The sequence below is a fragment of the Nasonia vitripennis genome, chromosome 1 (assembly GCF_009193385.2).
Source record: "Nasonia vitripennis strain AsymCx chromosome 1, Nvit_psr_1.1, whole genome shotgun sequence".
Lineage (NCBI taxonomy): Eukaryota > Metazoa > Arthropoda > Insecta > Hymenoptera > Pteromalidae > Nasonia > Nasonia vitripennis.
Genome location: NC_045757.1, coordinates 17206207 through 17224026, shown reverse-complemented (window position 1 = coordinate 17224026; position 17820 = coordinate 17206207). Strand labels below are relative to the sequence as shown.

At 44.2% G+C, this 17820-nt stretch overlaps 1 protein-coding gene and 2 non-coding genes across 6 annotated transcripts in view; 2 read left to right on the top strand and 1 right to left on the bottom strand.

Annotated features, from left to right (window-relative positions):
* LOC100116943 (tyrosine-protein kinase transmembrane receptor Ror) overlaps positions 1-17820 on the bottom strand; it is a 324541-nt gene that overhangs the window by 54370 nt on the left and 252351 nt on the right. For 3 of the 4 annotated variants that reach the window (XM_031924699.2, XM_031924713.2, XM_032595831.1), the window contains one exon: positions 757-859. In XM_031924699.2, the coding sequence (XP_031780559.1) occupies positions 757-859 (103 nt within the window). The remainder of the gene's footprint in view (positions 1-756; positions 860-17820) is intronic. The other variant, XM_031924708.2, reaches the window with a different exon arrangement.
* TRNAM-CAU lies at positions 11310-11381 on the top strand. The gene has a single exon. It is a non-coding gene; the product is annotated as a tRNA-Met (tRNA).
* TRNAM-CAU lies at positions 12610-12681 on the top strand. Its single transcript has one exon. It is a non-coding gene; the product is annotated as a tRNA-Met (tRNA).

Genomic DNA, 17820 nt, shown 5'->3' with positions numbered 1-17820 from the left:
TCGAAAGAAAAGGGTGTAGAAGAGATAGCGCGCCAAGAATGTCTCCAAAAATGCGCGTCTCGTCGGGTCATTCGATGCTTCGCCGTCGCTACAGACGCGGCTGGGCGTCAATTTGAATATCTTCGCGAGCGGGCCAATATTTGATAACCCGCCAGACCCTACCCTGAATTCCCGAGTAAACTAATTGTCCCCGACGAGAAGACGTGCTGCTGCTTCTTGAGAGGGCTGGGAGATGACTGGCTTTATGTACATTTTTTTTCAAACTTATTCTGTAGTATTCAATTACGCTTTGGAAACTGATAACTTTTTCAAAAATTTTATTTACCATTGCATCTGTAAACTGTTGCATTAAAGAAACCGATGGGAAAATCGAATTGGCTTAAATTTTGTATCCCTCAATTAGCTTCGTATAATTTCGTCTCTTCAGCTTCCCGGTAATATCATCCGGACGTGTTTCTTTTCACAACTGAGGAAGCTCCATTCTAGGTGAAAAGAGACGGGAAAAGAAAGGCGAACGCGGAGACGGACTAAATTAAAACAAATCTCATTTCGAGAATCCTCGGGGCTGTGTATACATTCAACCGTTAAGAACATTTTTGTCCTTGGCTAATAGCGGATAAAAGACTATTTCAGGACAAAACAGCTTTTGAGATATTTAATTGCTCCTGTCAGGGATCGGTTTTCAATTCTCACGATGAAATGCATACCACTTTGTTTCTATGCTAATGAAAGTGTTCGAGATGGATAATTACTCACCCATTCGAGGTGGCATCGAAAACGTCGTTGTAGTCTTCGTCGGTCTCGTTGTAGTCTTGCACGTTAGGGTCCAAGTCTTCGACATCCTCCACCACACCAGCTGCTGCAACAAAGAAAACACGGTTTAAATTATTCTTTATTAATTTCACTGAATAAAAGGTACACACCCTTATACCACCCCTTATACCAACCACCTATACCAACCCTTATACGCAAGCAAAGTACACCTCTTATAAATCGGAGCAACTACGATAGCATCAGTCGAGTCGGACTTGCAAATCGAGTTAAAAAATCGGCTTCGCTTTCTTCCGCGTTAGCTGGCACAGCGAGATGCTGAGATTGAATAAAATTCTAATAAATCGCAGCCTCTTTGTCAAAGTGCCCGGGGAAACGGGCTCCCATTAAATTGCCTCGTAACCTTGTATTCCTTATACAACACGCGTGACGCGCGTCTTGCCAGCTAAGCAGAATCCGTCTTTTACGAGGTAGTCGGCGTCGCTGCCGTGTATAGGGCTCTCTACCTATGTACTGTACACTCGAATTTACGCCTGGAAATTGGTAAACTATAGTATCAGTCATCGTCTCAACGCCTGTACACCAGGTGACGTACGTGCGTTAATGTTGATTCGAGCAAATTAAAAGCATATCCATATGAAGTTAATTTTAGGATTCAAGAAACTTGGATGTGTCTAAGGAGTCTTATAAACAGTAAAAATAATTATAACATAATAATTATCAAAGTAGAATATAAAATCATCAGCACCTCGCTCATTAGTTGTTCCCCACGGCTAACAAGCTTGCGTCGCCTATCACAACAACGCAGTAGTGTGTCTCTACTCTTGCTCCGCGGACTCCGCGGCATCTCTCAGCATCTCCGAAAATTAATCATACCCACAGAATCCCTAGGCATTGTCTCTCTCGCTCTCAGCTGCGCTACAGCCAACTACACTCGTTTATGATAATCCGCGAGGACCTTGAGGTCCCTTTGATTTATGCACGGCCGCGTCCACGCGCGTGCATGTATAGTTAGCCCCGACGACGACGCCGTCGCCGTCACCGCCAGGGGACTTAAGCTTTCGTGTTTTGCTCTGTTTACTCGTTAAATATGAGTTATAATGCGTAATCCCCGTGCGAGAGGTAGCCGACCGAGCTTATAAAAATCTTTACCTGTGCAGCGAGAGCGTGTTATACGCGAGGTAGGGGGGGGGGGGTGGGTGGTTGTAATTAAGGAACCTCTCGAGTGCGCACATACGGCCCCAGTGCGAGTGCCATAGGTGCACGGCACTATTCAAATGTGCTCTGCCAACGACGAAAAAGTTACGGCTAATGGTTGTTTAAGGAGCGGCTTTTTTCGACTGGATTTACGTTTACGGCTGCGCACGTACGGCGCGCATATACAATTTTACGGGAAGTAGTACGCGTATTCGCCGAAGTTTCAAGCTCTCGCTTCGCGCTAAAAGGATTCGTTTTTGCGGATATACTTCTGCGCCGAGAAGATTCATAAATATTTATAGATTATTTTGGAGAGGCGCAAGTGTCGGAAAAAAGTTCTGCATTAAAATTTCCATCTGTGGCTACGGCGAGCAAGGAATTAAGCCGAGTCTGCTCCATGACTCGAAACGAACGAAAGCTATACGTGAAACAAAGAGAGACAGGGCGCGTTTTTAGATTGCATCACAGCGCTCGCAAACAAACTTCGCCATCGGGAAGTTCGCCGCCCGCCCGCGCGCATGGAAAGAGAGCGAGGAATTTTTCTATCGGATCGAGTCTCGCGAAATGAAAACCAATACCCTTAAACCGATGAGCTATACTTATCCGCAAAGAAAGCCGAGGAAATTTAAGCTCCGAGCGCCGGTATTATTACTCCCTGGCGAAGCTTGCTCCCCTTCTCGAGAGCCCCGCGCATGTAAAAAGTGTAAACGAGAGCTCGCTCTACTGTTTGCATAAAAAAGTTCTAAATCCATATAGCAGCTGGCTAATGTAGAGTAATGAGGAAAGGGACATAGCGCCGAGATCGAGAGCTTTAATATCGTTAGGATTAAGAAAGACCGGCGGAAGCTTGTAGGTGTCGGTTTGAACTTATACTGTGTTCCCGCGCCTAAATCGTCCACTGAAAATGCTACTGTAAGAATAAGGCAAAAGTTATTTTAAAAACTTACATTTGCAGTGTAAGGAATTGATTTAAAAATAAAATGAACACGAAAAGCTCAGTAGTAACAGCCATGATCCTGTAAGACATGTGCATCCTTACAACTAATCGAGGCATTTAATTCATGAATTTCCCAATAAAAGCAGTCAACAATTTTTATTCTGTGGTGGCCACACAGCACCCACTCGCACACACTCGCACACACACACGCGCACACGCATATACAAACCTCACGCGCACGCACACGTGAAGACTCAAGCGTTCGTGCCTCGAACGACGCGGCCCGGATTAGAACTCGGTTTTTCCGGCCCGGCCGAGCGCATTTGGACAATTAAGTCCTCCGCATCGAGGAGGCAGTAAAACGCTCGGGCCCGCGCTCGAACCCTTTTATTGCGGTCATCCGCACCTCGACGCGGGCGGCTAAAGCTCGCCGGCGCGGGTAATCCCTGGCGTAATAAGAAAACAGTAAACGGCTGGCCGTTTGGGCCAGCTGCCCTCGCCACCGACGCGCTATCCGGACCGCGCGTGCTCCGTCCCTGCCAATCCGATCGGCGATCGGTACAGGAGGCGGAACGATCGAGATCTTCGACGGTCGACGCTGGAGCCGACCAGAAACAGTTCAACTGGAGCCACGACACGAGTCGAATCACCTCCAGATCTTGTCACGCAAATCAACGACAAATAAAACGACCACTCCGAAACATCAAGTTCCGCGTTATTCGATTTCTTCACCTCACATTCTCCTTCACTCTCCTGCGCCACCTCTCTCCCAAAATTCTGATTTTAAAAATATGATTTCTAACTTTTCCGCTCCGAGTAACTTGAAAAACCTGCCAAAACGGTACCTAACTCCACGAACGCTACGGTCTAAGTACTTCGGAGTATCGCGGGTTTTCCCTTTCACCGACGGCTTCGAGCCAGAGGCGTTTAATAAAAGTAGAACGTGAAAAGCTCTCGCGCACTTTTATACCATCCACCCCCAGCCGTACACATACAGGCAGTAGCTCGGGTATAAGTAGCTGCGAGCGCGGAGTCAGCCGATCGGCTGCCAAGAGAGAAAATTCCGGAAGAGGTTTCCCAACGAACAGAGACGGAGCTTATTAGGCAGGAAAGATATGCGCAGCCGTTTTATGCATGCGGTTGTTGTAAAGGTTTACTTAATTTTTAGATTCGTTCTGATGCTTTACAGTGACAAAATAAGCTTTATAATATTATGATCTTATTAATAGGTAATACTTTTTTCGTAAATGGAACCTGTTTTTGGTAGAGGTGAGACAAAAGCATTTGAAAATATCGTTGATAACATTGACGAAGAATGACAAAGCTAACAGAGCAGCAGGCGCGGGAGTAAAAAAAGATGGGTGATGCCTGTTTGTGTTACGCGAGTCGACGAGAAGAATACCCGACGCGCGCGGCGAGAGAAAATGCCGTGAAATTCGAGATGCCCTTCGAGCCACACTTTGAGTTAAGAGAGGTTGCATTTCATGAAGCTCGCATAAAGCCACTGCTTTTTTACTCCCTCTGTTCTGTCCTGATAACGTATATTATAAAAATATAAAGTGCATGATTGCGGCTGGTGCAATATGATATCATTTGCTATGGAAATTATCTCGTTATTAACATGGAAAATATTTAGATATTTTTTTAGCAAGAATAATTGGAATATTTTTTTCAAATATAATCGGCCGTACGTATAAACGACCGCTCAATAATTACTCCTCGACTAACGATCTCAGCGATGCACTTTGCCCTCTAACTTCGACCATTTCGCCGGCTTCGAACCCGAAAGTTTGCAAGATTAACAGCTTCTATTACGCCAAGGAGTCGAATTCAGTCGATGCTACATTACGGTTACTAGTTACTAATAACCTCAAAGGTCACGGCGGAATCTCAGAACTGAGAATCCCACTTATGCCCTCTGCCCCTCGCAGATGAATCAGAATGATTCTGTTATATAATTGCTATGTCATTTGTTTTTTGAATCACACTTTACAAATCCCGTGTTAAAAATGCATGTACAAATACGGTAAAAACGCATTAACACTATTCTCATACAACATTAGCATTGCACGTAGAGGACGTAGATTTTCCGAAACTTAATCTCCATCCCAGCCAGCAGACCGCAAACGAAAATTCATATTCCAGCCGAAAATGGCGAGGCGGGCACAAATGAAGAAACGTTAAAGGTCAGCGCTATAGCGGCACGGAGGAGACCCGGCGGCTATATGGTGCGAGCAGTGAGAGTAAGGCACAGCGCAGCAGGCCCCTGTGCCAGAGAGCTGAGTGGGTAATCCTGTTTTTGGCCGATGCTCCGAGAGCCTCTCTCTTCCGAGCGCGTGGAATCGTAAAGGTCGAAATTTCTCAATAAAATCTCGCGTGCACGCGCGCCGGCTCTCTGTCGCGTTTAAAGCCCGTGAAAGGAAGCGACAAAAGCGCCGGGAGGAGGCGACGGATATACGGCTTCGTCGTCGACGCTTCATTTCGCGGTTTCGCTGTATTTATAAGCATGACTGCTATATACTCTGCCAAGCGAGGAGCGAGTCATACGGCTATTCCGGACGTTTTGTAGACGCTGGATTGCGAGCGTTATCCGGGATTAAGTGAAAAGATACTTTTCTTTGAGCTTCTCGAGATATTTCCTGTTTTGCGGTTCATGTCGTGATGTATAAGAAGATGTGTGTTCTTTGTTGTATTTGAACCGTTATTTCAAATTTCAATTTTCAGATCTGGTTTCGGGGTTTCGAAAACTCAACGATCGAGATGAACCATAGCCTTGATGATTATTTATAATATTGAGTGAATATTGTCTCTCCGCCGAGAACACATGTTTATACGAAAATTCAATCGATCAAGTGTACAGATCAAGTGTACGCAGGTTTTCTAGAACAACTATTTCACGTGAGCTTATTTGCAGGCTATCAAAAGTGTTTAAAAAATGTTTAATTAAGAATATATCGATTATTCATACATTGCGCTGTTTGTTTTAATATTTGTTTCTATATCGATAAATCGCGATCATCGATAATTAATTAAGTTAATTGAATTTCAATCGAGTATATTGAATGCGTTTTTGATCATGTTTACAAAGCCTCTATTGTTTATGTACATCCCGCGCAATTTTAATACGTTAAATCGCTGTCGAAATTAAAAATAAATAATAAATACATCGGTTCCCGGAAACTCTGACGTTATGAAATCAATCAAGCGTAAACCGTGGTATGGAGCACAAAATTCTATGAACGCCAGACATTTTCAACGCGAAATAAAGATATATTGCAAAAAAGTGTTTCAAAAATCGCTAAACATATTCCTCTGAATAAATGATTACCACGGGAAAAACAGCTTCTAAAATGTATAATAGATGATACTGCGTCGAGTGTATTAGCCATAAACTTTGGATATACTTAACTACTCGTTTATTACTGGCTTTTGCGGATAAATTTACGAGCACTGACAGCGGTCCGCTGATATCTTTCATAAAAGCTATCAGTACGTATACGTATACTCGTTGATCATCAGTATTTTAGCGCATACTTAAATCACGCATATACGCGCGGTGATCATAATTATTAAGCATTTAATTCAGCTCTTTTATTATAGTATAAACTGCGTGTAATGCTCTACACTGTGCTAGTCCGCATACAAGGCCTCGGCGTCATCCAAATTATCGATTATATTTATTCATTCCAAAGCATCGCAGCAAAAATAAAAAAGCTCGCGCGGAGACACTCGAGCGTCGAGTCGCACGATAAATACCTTGCCATCGAGTCCAGCATATGTAGACATCGAAATCCAGCAGCAGCAGCAGCAGCTGACCAAAGAGAGGGCAAGAGAGCGGGCAAAACGAGCGGCACACGTGTCCAGATATGACTGGCGGTATACAGCCGCGGGATGCTTTTACGAGGGATTCGGCCAGCGTTACCCAGGGTGACACCCACGCGACTCTCTACATCTCGCTCTTTATACACGGTGGGCGTGCAGAGTGACCCTTTTAGGGAAATACGCGACGGCGCATATCCCTTGATATTTCCGCGCGGCACACACCGGTTTACATTATCGCCCGTACACCTTTGGCCCCCGCGTTGTTGTCTCCGAGTGTGTGTGTATGTACGCGTTCGTCATGTTGCTGCGGTTTCTTTTGTGTGCGTGTGTGTGTGTGTATATATACACCCGTCTGTCTCGCGGCTCGTTCTCGCTTGTTATGCGTGCTGAGTGTATAAGTGAGGATGCTGGACCGTAGTCGTAGTTTAAGAGCGCGTTTTGGAACTTTGCCAAGTTCGCCCGTCGTGACGGAGTCTAATGGCTGAATGTCGCAGTTTGCCCGTGGCTTTCGAGAATGGATGCGCACGGGGCATTTCGATTTTGATTTTCGAATTGGCAGGTATATCGTCTCGACTCTGTGCCATTCTATGCAGTGACGATCATGTGAGTTTCTGTATTGTAATTTTGGAAAAGCAGGCTTTGTCCAGCTCTTGAAAACAAATTACGTTCAAAAAATACGTCCCCGCCGCGCGGTGCTTTTGAAAAGGCGGGACAAAATGCGGGAAAACTCGAATTACAGGGAAAATCCCCGACATACGCATAAAGTCAACTCAATTCAACATCGGCCAACTACTCCGCCTGCTGTAAAAAATAACAACAAACAGTTTAAACACACGGCGCGCCGCGCGCGTGCGTTTACAATCTCAAAGTGCGGCTTTTTGTTCATACCTCTTGCCCGTGTGATTTTCGAGTACGTCATCACCGGACACCCGCGGGCTACTGCCGCGAATTTTCCGGGCGCTTTTTTAAAGAGCCTCGAGCATGGCTTGGCGAGGGAGTGAGTGAGTGAGAGAGAGAGAGAGAGAGAGAGAGAGAGAGAGAGAGAGAGAGAGAGAGAGAGAGAGAGAGAGAGAGAGAGAGAGAGAGATTGTCGAGTGCCAGTAGCGGAACAAGTGGCGTAGGCTTTCGATGAGTATACTCGGAATATGTGCGCCGCGAACGCAGAGCGCAGTTTTCGATGCTGGCTCTGTGCGCGCACACCAACTTTTAATGTAATCCCCGTGTAAAGGGGTAACTCGAGCTCGGGTATTTCGCGCTGCGTTGGTGGGATATTTACGAGCACGCGTTTCGTATTATTCGAAATGCTGCTGCATGTTTGCGTGTATTCGTACGAATGCTATGCAGGTGCAGCCTTGTTATATATTTTGCTGAGTTGAGTTGGTGTTGAGAGGTTTTTTTGCGTTTCACACAGCCTATCTTTATTTTCTGTTCGTTGTTGCCGTGGTATATTTTTTGCTGAAACGTGTGTATGCGAGCAATTGTTAGAGACACTATTAGGTTTCGACCGATTTGACTCGTAAAAATGTTCGTCCTGATGATAAACAAATTTTTTTGAAAAATTCACCGATATAAATTTTAATTTTCTGGAATTATATACGTGTAAATATTAAAAATTTGCCGAATAAATTATAAATTCCTTTGTAGCCTCGATCAAGATAAATTGGTTCTTTGCAAATCCTCCTCTTTTCAGTCTAGTGTCCTCTCTAGGCATTTACTCTTTTATTTTTCGGCCATTGACGAACCATCGAAAAGAGAAGCCGCTGCTTCTGTCATTCGCGGAAAAGCTCGACTGAATAGCGCGCGTTTGGAGAAAAGCAGACTATATATACATATAGGTGACGCTTTTTTGTACAAGATTAAAGCGGCCCCGTTCGCCGCTTGCAACGGGTAGGATTTGTTTTTGGAGTTCTGCATATTTGGTCATCGTTGTCGAAGAGTAAACCGAATCAAATGTATCAATTGTTGCAGAAATATTACTTTTTCAGGATAACGTTGCTCAAATGTATCAATTGTTGCAGAAATATTACTTTTTCAGGATAACGTTGCTCAAATGTATCAATTGTTGCAGAAATATTACTTTTTCAGGATAACGTTGCTCATTTTTAATTTAAAATTCACGCACGAGATTTCTCCGCACGATTAATAATTTATTCATTAAAAATACGGATCAACGCGCTGTTCTCTTAATTCTGCATAAGACTGTATAAAAAAGTCGAGCTGTGAAAAATAAAAAATCCATTTCCCTAAGCGAGGCAGCACGAGCTCCTTCCCTTCTCCAAACGTACATTCTCCTGCAATTACAGCGTAAACCCTCTCTCCGTGTGCCTCTGCATGTGTTTGTATATATATATATATATATACTAGTGGGGCTCCGCCCCCCTGCTCGCTTCGCTCGCCAACCCCCTATTGTAGTTTCTGTGTGATTTTATCTTCAAAATTTTATTTTCATGAACTGATAATTATGTTCTGGATGGTTGAAAATGATCGATCTTATTGTATAAGAAAACCTGTTACTGGAAGTAAAAGTATTGTTTAACATTGAACTTCTACTATTAATGGCATTTAAAATAGTTTTAGCTAGTTTTTGAAGTTTTCTGACGCTTGAAATTCATCATTTGAATTTATATATATATTTTTTTTTAAATTAATTTTAATTTTTTTTAATGTTCTTAATGTTTAAATCTTTGTGCCGCAAAAGGCATCTATAAAATGATAGACTTTTCGAGTTGCGCGCCATTGGGAGACGTGAGGTGATCCTGAATATTAAATTATTTGGAAAACTGTCTCTTTATTCTGTCTCTCTAGTTCTGTCTGACTACTCATATTACCTGAAAATTCATCGAGGTCTTTGATCTCGCTTATCTTATCCATTTTGTTGTTTATTCAATCAGTGAATCATCTATAATGATTATACTTTCTGATGGTTCTTTGAGTTCTTTGAACTCAATTATTCCCTAACTTATTTACACGTTATTAATAATTAACTTTAATCTTATAACTTAAATAAAATTAGAGATCTTCAATATCTGGTTCTCTTGGAACTGATACTTCTTACCTTAACCTAAACCTTAATTCTATTTAATATTATCCAATTTAAATCTATTTAATCATAATATGTTATAAATTTGTATTTAATTGGACTGTTAATGCGGCCTTATTTTACTACGTAATAGCGTTGTGAAAGTATGACGGTCTCAAGCCCAATAACGCAGAGAGCAGTCATGTTATTTGGTGGGGGGGGGCCAGGCGGGGGTGGGGGGGGGGGGGCGATGGGGGGGTGGTGGGGGGTTTTTGAGATTTTCGAAAATAACAGAAAAATGAAAGAATTTTACGTGTTTTGGTGGGGGGGCCAAGGTGGGGGGTGGTGGAGGGGTGGTGGGGGGTGGTGGGGGTAGTGGGGGGGTGGTGGAGGGGTGGTGGGGGGAGTCTTGCCAAAATGACTATATAATATAGGAAGATATATATATATATATATATATATATATATATATATATATATATATATATATACACACACACACACACACACACACACACACACACACACACACACACACACACCAATTCACTTTAAAATACCCAAAGCTCTACTAGCTTTCACGCAGTATAAGAAAAAGATGGTCGGGCGCTAGACGAAGTATACACAGCAGCCAGAGGACGAGGTAAAGGCTGGGCGGCGGAGCAGAGTGGGTATATACACTATATAAGAGTCACATCTGTCGCGGAAAAAAGGTTCGCGATTGCCCAACAACGAGTTGGCCGCGTTGTTATGGCCGCGAAGGAGCCGACTCTCTTTCTCTTTATAAGAGAATAAAATCTTAACAGCAGCAACAGGGCTCTCGCGCACAGGGCGAAAGGAAGCTCTCGCGTCTTTAGGTCTGTGCAGGCTGTATGTGCAGATGTATGTATACGTGTGTATCTGCAAGTGCGGGCTAAGCGCGCGAGTCGCGAGAACTCCGTAGAGAAAGAGAGTCCATCGAGGACCCAATAAACAACGGGCCAAGAGGACTGCACACGAGTGGCTTCATCTCTCGACGTACAAAAGGTGGAGCCGTTTCCTACTTTATGCGAAGCACTTTGCCGTCGAGTAGAGCACTGAAATACCATCATTTCGGAATAAGTTAGCTCAAATGTACCGGAAAAAATGTATAAGCTATTGAAGCGATGTTGCATTTTTTATTGCTCGCTTGAATGTATTAACTCGTATATTTTATTATACGTGCGCACGGAGTTTCTTATTGAAAGCATTTTCTGCATATGCATCGACAGAGTTTTAATGCTCGAGATAGATTTTTGAAAAATTAATATTATAGTAAATTATCGCTTCAACGTATTTTATTAAGCGATAAAAATCATGAGGATAAGTATGAAAAATGTAATCATTATGATTTTTTATATTTGGATAATATTACTAGTTTGACATATTTTATATTATATCTCTCTATTATACGACCTAGTATAACACTACTACTTCTAGTCCGCGCGCCGAATTTTATCGATTCGCATGCCTCTTACTACTATTGCGTCATCTTTTTTCGTGAACGAACATAGCATCAAGTAGATACCCGCACCAAGAGCAGTCAGCAGAGTGGCGCAGTGGAAGCGTGCTGGGCCCATAACCCAGAGGTCCGTGGATCGAAACCACGCTCTGCTAATGCGGATTTTTTTTGTCGAAAAATAATTACTCCAAGTATCAAAGCGTACTTTATTCTAATAAAAATGTGAGTTTTGTAAAAGATATCTGAGAAATTAGCGTTAACCTTCTCTGTAAAGACCTCGATCGTGACATCAAAATTATAGTTTTTGAACAAATAAAAAAGTTTAATTATAGTTACAATTGATTGAATCTTGTAATATAGTAAAAACTTTTTAAAAATCTCACGACATAAATAAATTATCATAGTTATTTAAATGATTGCTCTGAGTATGACAAGAATCTCATATTTGCATGACATTTTACATACATCACAATAACTCGAGCACAAATATTCTATACTCAATATACTCAAACTGAAAATATCGTATAAATATAACCGAGAATAATTCAAAAGTTATTCAACAAAAACAATATCGCGTAGCAGACGAAGTTGTCTCAGCAATAAAATCCATAAAGCCCGTTGATTCGCGCACTTGATTAATCCCTGACGCCAGGTTTACAAGCTCGCGAGTGTATACAGCATAAGTGCAACCCGTCCGCGAATTAGCGCACCTCGGCCATTATACAACGCGCGCAGACGTGAGAGCGCGTTACCTTTGGCTTTGCCTAATTGTTTCGGGTCAGAGCCGCGTGTTGTCGGACAAACTAGCTCGGCGCGCGCAGTAGCAGCTGTCCAAACGAAATTTCAATTCGGCCCTGCACTATACGGACCGGAGAATACAAAGCGGAAAGCGTCAGGAGCACGCGCGCGACTCTTCTCCTGTCTGATGGGCGCATCTTCTATCTCCGCGTTTACACACACGCGTACACTGCGTAGCATGTAGCTGTGCAGCGGGGCGAGGACGATGAGCGATGGCCAGTTTGCGAGCTGCTATTGTGCGTATACGTGGATGTACGAAGGTGTACAAGGGGGCGAATGTTTTTGTCGCTGCTGGATGCGGTGATGATGGATCTCTTTTTCTCCAGTTGATTGCCAGATTAAAAAATTGTAATTATTTTTGTGCAATGTGAACGAAATTTCAAGATGGACTTTTATTTTCTAAAAACGTGCAAATTTCAATTCCATTCGTATGAATGTCGTCATTCTCTCATATCTATCACTGTATAGGAGGAAGTAGATATATGTATAAATCTATTTATAAGACACATCAGTAGGCAAGTTTCTTATCTATACTTATCTGAAATCGGCACAAGGAAAAAACGCGAACCACGTACAGCGTTTAAGAGCAGAGTGGCGCAGTGGAAGCGTGCTGGGCCCATAACCCAGAGGTCCGTGGATCGAAACCACGCTCTGCTAGACGAATTTTTTTTTTCACAATTTTCGAATCTTCAAACATGCATGACTGAATTTACCGACGTAATGTACTGTAATCCAATCTAGATATGAAGCTAATAAGTAAATCTAAAAGTACCAATGAAGAACAAATGTTCTTTTTGTTGAACCAATTCTAATCCCGAATCACAGCGAAGCCTCGATAAACCAAGACGAGAGAGGGAAGTACCCCATGGCGGACAAAATTCATAGTCGCGTAAAGCCGCGGCAATTAAAACTTGCGGCGCATCCCTTAGTATATAAAAGCTAACACAACAGCAGCTAGCTGTTGCTCCGCTCTCGGATTTCGCCCATAGAATCCGCTAACGGGTTAAGGAAGGCATATCGATGGATGCGCAAGAAGCGCGAGAGGGCCTCGCCAGCTAACTTTATTGTCCGCAGCAGCGGCGGCGGCGCGCGTGCGCGCACTCGAAAAGACGTCTCCTTCGAGAGCCGACGCCGCGGGGGAGTGCAGCGAGCTCCGAGTCGAGTTCTCTCGGGCTCTTGCGAAGCCACAACAGCGCCCTGTTGTAAAGTTTATCGGGTTGTGTATACCGCACGAGAGCAGGCGGCGAGCGACCCTTTCCGCGATGGTTTCTCCGCGAGACTACTTCGGATGAGCAGTAGGGCGCTGGGGGAAAACGTGGAGTATGTTTGTATTGTCAAGTTTGATTTTTCGATAGCTTCCGCATGCGCGTATCTCTCTCTCTCTCTCTCTCTCTCTCTCTCTCTCTCACTCTCTCTCTCTCTCGCGACTTCCTATATTGTATGCACAAAGTGTGATTCAATTCCACTTACGAACTTTTAGCTATAAGCCCACAGCTAACGATCTTTATCGCGGTTCGTTTCGGCTCTCGTCGAAGCGTCATAATAAAGCAGCTTTGCAAGCTCGCGAAGGAGCGTGCAAAGCAAATACTTGGGAGAGCTTTCTCGGCGGTCAATCTCGAGCTTAATACACGGGACGAGGAGATGGAGATTCTTGCAAGAGAGGAGAGCAAGTTGCCGAATATCCGGCTGCGCGCGGAGTCCGGTCCCGCGGAGACGAGTAGTGCAGGTGACAAGAACACGCTGCTGGCCAGACCTTGTCTATAGGGCGAGCCCCGACAAATCCACTCGGCGAGTTACGGGAATCTGCGCGCGTACTTGTTAAGATGCCACCACCGCAACTATCTTGTCGGCTCGAAATGAAACAGTATTTCACCAAGAAAATTAGTCGGAAAATTCATTTAGTTCAAAACGATCGCATAATTTCGTTTATTATTTTAGAAATAGTGCAAAAAGGTTTTCGCTTTAAATTCAAACGAGCGCAGCATAAATGTACACCATCTTGCCATATGAGCCCTGACGTTATCGTGCGACAATTCGCAGCGTCGAATCGGTCTACGGCCGATTGGAAAACGTTTGCGCGTATTTTTAGCCTCCAGGGAACGAGCTTTTTATACGCTCGCGCGCCAGGAACTCATTGTTTTATCATACGGGAAAAGCGCCACGTGAAAGCGCGACACTCGATTACGCTCGGGAGTTATTATTGCGTTTACTTCGGCTGACGCGGGAGAAACGTTTTTTTTCAATTGAGCACTCCCGTAGGCGTAAAATTTTATTGTTCCGGAATCTTTAAAGGTTGATTGCGAGCGTGAGACTGAAACATTTTTACGCGTCGGTATATAACGGCTGAGGAAGGTAAAAATATCGGTATTTTTTAATTAAAATTACATATTCGAAACGGAATGCGTATGGTATTTTTTACGAGCATCAAAAATAATGCAAGAATATATTATACTCCCTTCCCATAGCCGAAATTCCGTTGGTATTATATTTCGTTGCTGTTATAAATGAAACATGCAAAAGTCTTCCCCGAATGCCGACTCGAAAAAAAATTTCAAATGCATTCATGCGCACGAAATTTACATCCCACGCATAAGTACACGAGAGCGAACATTGTACATACGAGGGTTTTCGTTAAAATTAAAATAACGCATTTTCGGCAAAAATAATTCATCGTGAAATCAACAACAATCCAGTGAGAAACGGTAAAAATCTAAACGATGTCACTGGCAGCGCAGTACACATGCGAGCAAAAAAACTCGTGGACGGCTTTTTTCCAGCCCCTGATCTCGGGACAGCGGGACTCCTCTGGCAGAGTAGGCACACACGCATTAAATTTTCATCTACCGCACGAGACATCCAAATGATTTCACGCCGGAGCTGGCACACATATACGGCCGCCCTCGCGTGCGCGGCCGAGTATTCTGCGAATTAAATTTTAATTTTCTCAAATCAAAGCTGCGCGAGCGCAAAAAGCCTATCCTCGCCGAGGACTGACAGATGGATAAGCCGCTGTAAGCAAAGTCTCGTCGCGGCGGCTCTTCGCGCGATTCTTCGTAATCAATTAAACGTCAGGAGCATAATTAATTTTCCGGTACGCGCGCGCGTTTTTCCACTTCGCGTTTCTGTTTTTTTTCTGTACTACGGAATAAACACGCTGTTCCCGCTACTTCCATTCTTTCCGACTGGCCTTTTAGCTCGCTGCACTGTATCGGCAAAAAATATTTACAATCTCTTCGCTTCCGGCATAAACTCCTGATTAAACAAGCCGTTACACGAGAGGGAGGCATTTTTCTTTGTTTCACCGCTGCACAAGTGCGCACTTATACAATCATCGCGGTACTCGCTCGCATCTGTTCGTAAAATCTTCATATCAGACGAGTCCAATCAAACCCTCAGTCATCGTTCATTACAGCGGCACTCATATTCCTCGATTCGAGCATCGCAGTCACTGTCCATCAACGCGCAAGGCTCTAGTAGAAATCAACAAGTCAAACACATCTCTCACTGTCTACCATCAGCGCGCATTATATCGTGGCTCTCGCTCATCGCGCGACATCCGATACTTTCGAATTATTAAATTAATGCCGAAGCGTTTTAGTGCGTCGCCCCAGTTGTACCTACATGTATAACATCGCATGTGCGATTCGAACGCGATAACGCAGAGTCAGCGCGGGCAAAGGGTTCCCCCCGCGCGCGCGAATGAAAGATGCAGAGCGCGCGCGCATATGTGTGTGTGTGTGTGTGTGTGTGTGGGCGTATATATATATATATATATATATATATATGTATATAGACAGATAGATATATATGCACGTATTTGTAGCTGCTGGAGGAGCTGCACCCGTCAGCAAAGTGCATTAGCCGCCGAGCGAGCAGATGTTTCGCTCGGCGAGTTCACCAGCAATACAGATATACATACAGTTCGAGCGGCGACGATTCAAGGATACCTCGGTTGCCGCGCGAACGCAGGTGGGGGGGACGAAACTTAATTGCGGGCTAATGGCCCGGCTGCTTTAATGGAGCGTGAAAAATGGATGGGAGATTTGAGTGAATTAAAAAACGTTTGCGCGCGCGGAGCGCGGAAAATTAGTTTATTTATAAATTGAAAGCTTGACGTAACTATCGCGATACGTGAATTTTTTCTGAACGAAGAGAGGTGCGATTTATTTTTATCTGAATACCGAAGTGTACGTCTTAACTTTTATATATTCCAGCGGCAAAAAGCTCAAACGATAAGAGGCAGAGAATCTATTCCAATATCGGCTCTATTCCAAAAGCCATTATTCTTTCCAAAAAGCTATTATTCGAATACACGCGTTCGACTGTGTGGAACAGGCGCAGGCGAACCTCTGCAGCGCGCGAGTGAAAACGGAGGCGATAGACGACGGGCCGACGCGAAATGCGAGAAAAAGGAGCCGGAAGGCGAAAGAATGCGCTCTACGTGTTTCTCGACCGGGCGGCGATTCGGCGCGCTCGAATAAGAATAATGAATACGGGAGATTACCTTTCTATTTTCGCGTCGCAAATCAGCATCGTGTACGCGCTGCGTGCGCGCACATATGTCGCTGAAAACACGTACTCCCGACAGGCCCGTGCAGTGGAGCGCTGGAAAAATTGAATGCAGTCGTGTGTTGGAACGGAGCTGAAGGAGATCTGGAGAGGCGGGGAGAAGGATATACGAAGGGGTTGACGCTGATTTGCATGTAAATGCGCGTTTGATTGTGGAGGAGGTTAGGTTTTTAGTGTTTCATTGATTCGTTAAATGGTCGTACATTTCAAGGTAAAATATAAAATGCATCAAGCTTCAGTTTTATAACCGTAGCAGGGTATCGCTCGAAATTCGAAAAGTCAAAAAAGAAGTCCAAGTCAGAGTCACGGGCTGACACTCGGGCGACGTTTCCCATCGTCGTATCCCACACATCCCTGCACCGAAATCGCTAGGCTAGGCACGCGCTATCAATCGTTCCTCTCTCTCTCTCTCTCTCTCTCTCTCTCTCTCTCTCTCTCTCTCTCTCTCTCTCCTCCCATCCACTCCTTTGATACCTACGTGCACGATGACTGGCAATTCCTCTCGAGATCACGGATGGCGATTCTTCTTAAATGAGCCATACATACAAGAGTCTTTCTCTCGCGCGCATGCATTTCCGATGCATAATAATGCCGGGGAAAAATCGTCGACGTCGGCTGGGGGATACGCGCGTTTGTTTTGATTCGACCGAGCTGGCTAAGCTTTTTTCGCACGTGTGCGGGTGTTCTTGCGCGGGCGCGAGGTTTTACTGTTATGGCCTCGAGCTTCGCAAGCACGTTCTCTGCAGATGGTGCGAGGATGAATCGGGAATGAGCATGTTTTATAGGACCTGCCGCCATTGCCTCCCATCGGGCGAGCTTTTATTGTACGTACGCGACGCGATGCTTCTCCTCTTCTCGTTCGACAAGCAGAATGTTTTTCTGTTGCGCCAACTCGGAAATATCGTTTTGCGCGCGTTTTGCCTCGTGCATGAGTGTACATAAGAAAAAAATTTAAGCGTCTCGGGATGACCGATAGAAGTGAAAAGTTAAATAGAGAGTGCACACTTTGATAATTATTCAAAATCTTGAAAATTCTGACGGTTGATTGTCACCTCGGAGCTCCTCACTTCTCGTTGACGATCAACCGTCATCGGCCAATCAGAGAACGAGAAAAATGATTACCACGTCTATTTTAGGGTGGGAATTTCCATTTACTATACTGCAAACTCAATCAAACTTACAGCGAGAACGAAACTATATAGAGCTTCTCTAATCGACTCCATTACT